This window comes from Babylonia areolata, chromosome 19 (assembly GCF_041734735.1).
Source record: "Babylonia areolata isolate BAREFJ2019XMU chromosome 19, ASM4173473v1, whole genome shotgun sequence".
NCBI classification, from domain to species: Eukaryota; Metazoa; Mollusca; class Gastropoda; order Neogastropoda; family Buccinidae; genus Babylonia; species Babylonia areolata.
The window spans coordinates 13,771,941-13,777,502 of NC_134894.1; the positions used below are offsets into that span (position 1 = coordinate 13,771,941).

Below are 5,562 nucleotides of genomic sequence, written 5' to 3' on the forward strand. Positions count from 1 at the left end.
CACTCTGCTTCTACGCATTGTTTCAGTCAGAAATAGAAATCGACACCAAACTGCGATCAGCTTTCTCAGCTCACGCTCACCTGTAATCCAGCACCAGCGCTGATTGCGTCACACTGATTGGTCATTTTTCCACACGTGACAAGAACAACCAATCAATCGAAACGTTCATCGGATCTCGTATCTCGTCTTCATTAGGTTTTTATTACTCGATGGGATAAACTTTTATTTTCTAATCACACACTTTCTTCATTTCTTGAAAACGTATTGCATGACTATCGAACGGAAATGAATTTGGAACATCCGTCATGCGCATCACACTCGTCACGGAGATTACTGGAATCCGCCCACATGAAGGTTGAAGTTTGAAAAGAGCATGCTGGTGAACATAGTGGCTCAGAGTTGCAATCATTGTGTGATCCATGTTACAAGAAAAAAACACTCTGGTATGGAACACATCATAACGTGGAGTATTCTCAGAAACAGGTTAGGGAGTTAATATAACATATATAGGCTTCTTTAATGCCCCACCATCAATTATTGAAATAGCACAATGAAACATGCGTTAATAAATGCCTTTGTAGATTGTACTGAATTAAGTGCTCTAGATTGTTGGTTTATAAGCTGACAATTTGCATCTAACAGAAAGACAAACGTTTCAGCTAAAAAGGATGTTAATGTTGGTTTTGTTGCTGCTTTTTTTTTTTTTTTTTTTTTCACTGTTGTTGTTGTCAATGTTCCCATCGTTACAAAAAGACCAACAAAAATAATCAGATTACCAGCTGCCATGTATCGAAATCTTCCAGTCTATGCGTTGCAGCCATACGATAAGAGATCGAATGTAATAGGCCTGCCGAATATCATACTGAATTCCTCTAATCATGAGGTGAAAATTACCATTGCCACAGCAAAATTTCATGATAATGACGAAGCGGTTATTTTTCGTGACATAGTCATAATTTTTCTCAACCAGCCGACACTCTGAAAATGTCTATCACTTCAAGCAGCAATTTTTGGTTTAGTTTAGAATTCCAGAAGAAGGCATAGTACCGACAAAAAATTCGAATTTAGAATGTGTAAACATTACCCTGATATAACCGTGTTCATCACAGTCTACAACCGAATTCTACTCCAACAACAAGAGCCGTCAGGATTTCCAGGCAGTGACAGTATGTGTGGAATCTGGGCCGTGTTTGGCAGTGACGATGACGTGTCAGTGCAGTGCCATGCCGTGCACACCATCAGCCACAGAGGACCTGACGCCTTCAGGATTGAGAACATCAACCACTTCCAGAACTGCTGTCTGGGCTTCCACCGCCTGGCTATCGTGGACGACCTACAAGGAATGCAGCCCATGAGGCTGTACAGCCGCCCTGAGATCTGGCTGATATGCAATGGCGAAATCTATAATCACAAACTGGTGAGTCGTCGTTTTTATTTTGTTTTTGTGTTGTTGTTGTTTTTGGTGTTGTTGTTTTTTTTGGTTGTTTTGTTTTGTTTTGTTTTTTGTTGTGTTTTTTGTTGTTGTTGTTGTTTTAGGGGTTGGGGGGGGGGGGGTCTTTCGTGTGTGTGTGTGTGTGTGTGTGTGTGTGTGTGTGTGTGTGTGTGTGTGTGTGTTGCTGTCCTTTTAGTCGTTTCAAGCGCACGTTTCAAGGCCGCGTTCAAACATCTTTTAGTTATTAACCTTTTTTCTTCAAACCCCACATTTAAGCTCCATGTGTCATTATGCGTTCAAACTATGTAATTAATCAGTTGCCAAAAACAAGCGGAACGGGAGGTTGGGGGTAAACAAGACATTGTTGTTTTTAGTCCAGCCGACCGCAAAGAGTCATATCAGGATTCTCTCTCTCTCTCTCTCTCTCTCTCTCTCTCTCTCTCTCTCTCTCTCTCTCTCTCATTGGAATGAAATGGAGGTGATGATTACATACAACGACCCATACCTTATAGTTTAACCCACCGTCAGACACGAGTGTTTTTCGAACCGAAAGTTGTGTGCTGGAAACAGGACACTAAGCAATTCCAACTTAAGCAGCCCACATTGATCGGGCTTATAACATAGTGTATGTAAGAACAGACGTGAGCAAAAACAACAACAACAAAAAGCGCAATGTGCCTTTCAGCTGACCAGTACCCATGACCTGGGAGTCAGCACGTGCAGTGACGTGGAGCCCATGATCCACCTGTACGACAAGCTGGGCCCTGAGGCCATGGCCGCTCAGCTGGACGGCGTGTTCGCCTTCTGCATCCTGGACACAGCCAACCGCAAGGTCATCCTGGGCAGAGACACCTTCGGGGTCCGTCCTCTCTTCAGGCTGCACACTGAACACGGCTTTCTGGCCGTCTGCTCAGAGGCCAAAGGTTGGTTCAGTAACAAGAGGGGTTTTTTTTTATAGAAAAGGTGTAAAACTTTGGCCTCCATAACAACAATGATAAAAGGTCAAAGGTGATAACTGCGCTAATGAGCAGAGGGGTTTTTCCCCCCTTCGACCTCCCACCCCCACCCCTCTCCACCCCCCTCCCCCCCCCCCCCCCCCACCTCCGCATTAAACCCTAAGTGGTGGTATTAGACCAAAGGGTAATGGTGACGAAAATCATCATCATCATCATAATCACCATCGCAATAATAGTTTAAACGTTATCATCGTTATCATCATCATCATCACCACCTTGACTATCGTCATCATCATCATCATCGTAATTATCAACATATCACACTGGAGCCCTCTGAGCCCTCCCCCCACCCCCACCTCCTTCCCCTCCCCCTCCTGCCCCCCCCCCCCTGCCCCCCCCCCTCCCCCCTGCCCCCCTGCAAATCTTGATACCCAAGCATTAAATACAACTATCACAGTTAGTTACTAAAGTTCGGTTTGACCCCCCCCCCCCCCCGCCCCCCCCCCCCCCCCCCCCCACACACACACACACACGCAAACCGCCCTCTCCTCATTTCCCCGCTGTCTTCAGGTCTGTTCGGACTGTCCCACTCCCAGAGTGACGAGGAGGCCAGCATGGAGCCCTTTCCCCCAGGCCACGTGGAGGTCTATGACCTGGATCATCTGGGCAGGGCCACCCTCAGCAGTAGGACTTCCTTCAACAGACCCGGACAGTTCCCTCTCTACAAGACTCTGGTGTCTGCGGATGGTGAGTGGCAGGCACGCGCGCGCACACACACACATTCGTGCTCGTGTACACACACACACACACACACACACACACACACACTCGTGCGCGTGTACATACACACTTACACAAACACAGGCACTCGCGTACACACACACGCTTCAGCAAATTACATGTCAAGAACGTGTTTCTTATTCGCGTACACGCTTGCGTCCTTGTGACGAGAGAGCGACTGGCAAGAGCGAGAAGGACTTGCGCACAGAAACGAGCGCGAGGCAGGGAAAGGCATTCTATCCTTTATTACCTCGCGGCGAAGTTGCTGTGAAGGCTGCTGCTGGCTATTGCCTATATTGCCGCCTACTATACCTAACCTTGACAAATGAGAAAATGCCACTTTTGCCGCGAAGTAGAAAAAAAAAAAGACACGTACCTTCCCTGCTCTTCACATGAGCGTGACCTGTGAGAACCTTGCCACACTTGCCGCGAAGTGGAAAAAAAGACACGTACCTTCCTTACATTACATAAACTTGACCAGTGTGAGAACCTTGCCACACTTGCCGCGAAGTGGAAAAAAAAACGTACCTTCCTTACATTACATAAACTTGACCAGTGTGAGAACCTTGCCACACTTGCCGCGAAGTAGAAAAAAAAACAAAAAAAAACCGTACCTTCCCTACTTCACATAAACTTGACCAGTGAGAACCTTGCCACACTTGCCGCGAAGTGGGAAAAAAAACAAAACAGAAACGTACCTTCCCTACATTACATAAACTTGACCAGTGTGAGAACCTTGCCACACTTGCCGCGAAGTGGAAAAAAAAAACGTACCTTCCCTACTTCACATAAACTTGACCAGTGAGAACCTTGCCACACTTGCCGCGAAGTGGAAAAAAAAGACACGTACCTTCCTTACATTACATAAACTTGACCAGTGTGAGAACCTTGTCACACTTGCCGCGAAGTGGAAAAAAAAAACGTACCTTCCCTACTTTACATAAACTTGACCAGTGAGAACCTTGCCACACTTGCCGCGAAGTGGAAAAAAAACGAAAAAAAAAACGTACCTTCCCTACTTCACATAAACTTGACCAGTGAGAACCTTGCCACACTTGCCGCGAAGTGGAAAAAAAAAGAAAAAAAAAACGTACCTTCCCTACTTCCCATAAACTTGACCAGTGAGAACCTTGCCACACTTGCCGCGAAGTGGAAAAAAAAAACGTACCTTCCCTACATTACATAAACTTGACCAGTGTGAGAACCTTGCCACACTTGCCGCGAAGTGGAAAAAAAAGACACGTACCTTCCCTACATTACATAAACTTGACCAGAGAGAACCTTGTCACACTTGCCGCGAAGTGGAAAAAAAAAGACACGTACCTTCCCTACTTTACATAAACTTGACCAGAGAGAACCTTGTCACACTTGCCGCGAAGTGGAAAAAAAAAAGACACGTACCTTCCCTACTTTACATAAACTTGACCAGTGTGAGAACCTTGTCACACTTGCCGCGAAGTGGAAAAAAAAAACGTACCTTCCCTACTTTACATAAACTTGACCAGTGTGAGAACCTTGTCACACGTGCCGCGAGGTGGAGAAAAAAAAAGAAAAGAAAAGAAAAAGAAGCGTACCTTCTCAGCGTGTTTCGCGAGAACCTCGACGAACTGGCGTGTTAAGAAACACGCCTGGGGTACGTTATTACAAAGCTTAACTCACTCAGTACGGCCAGTCCTCTCTTCTCCTCTACACAGACCCCTCGGATGTCCAGTGGGTGTCTCAATGACCCAACCATTAGCTTCCGTCGTCAGAATTGTGGTATTCTTTGTCAACATTCACCTCTTCAGTATGAGAGCCTTCCACTTGCAATATTTTGATGGTAGTAATTGGGGTGAAACGCTGTTAACGTCTTCTCTTTCGCCGTTCGTATGGAGAGAGTTAAAAAGACTCCACAGGAAACATATATCAGGAAACGTGTGGAGTGAAGCGGAAGCAAGTTTCCTATGACCTGGCTTCAACAGTTTCAGTTTCAGTTTCAAAGAGGTGTCAAAGCGTGCAGACTAATTAAAAAAAAAAATTAATGGCGTCTTCCAGCATCAGGCCAGTTGTCTCCCCCTCCCTTGAGCCCCACGCGTGGCGGAGAAAGGGAGGTAAGCCAGTTAACGGGGATCAACCACCGCTAAGAGCGGTAATCATGGGGTTCATCACACCTGACTGAGAGGACTGGTGGCTGAGATTAGCATGCTCTTCTCTAACACCACCCTTGCAAGGGGCATGATCAAGAGTGCAACGTTGTTTCTTTTTTCTTTTCGTGGTCTGATGGTTCAGTTAGCAGAAGTGCTTGCTTGTAAGGCTGAGGACTGGCTGCTGCAAGGCCCACTTCTCTGAAACAGGTCCAGGAACTTGGGATAGAAAATGGATGTGAGAGAGAGAGAGGTAATGAACAAGAGCGTT

The 5,562-nt window shown here is 46.1% G+C and overlaps 1 protein-coding gene across 1 annotated transcript in view; it reads left to right on the forward strand.

Annotated features, from left to right (window-relative positions):
- Positions 1-1,168: 1,168 nt before the first annotated feature.
- LOC143294072 (asparagine synthetase [glutamine-hydrolyzing]-like) overlaps positions 1,169-5,562 on the forward strand; it is an 11,229-nt gene continuing 6,835 nt past the window's right edge. Inside the window, exons 1-3 of the mRNA XM_076605488.1 lie at positions 1,169-1,417; positions 2,118-2,355; positions 2,959-3,135. Of these exons, the coding sequence (XP_076461603.1) occupies positions 1,169-1,417; positions 2,118-2,355; positions 2,959-3,135 (664 nt within the window). The remainder of the gene's footprint in view (positions 1,418-2,117; positions 2,356-2,958; positions 3,136-5,562) is intronic.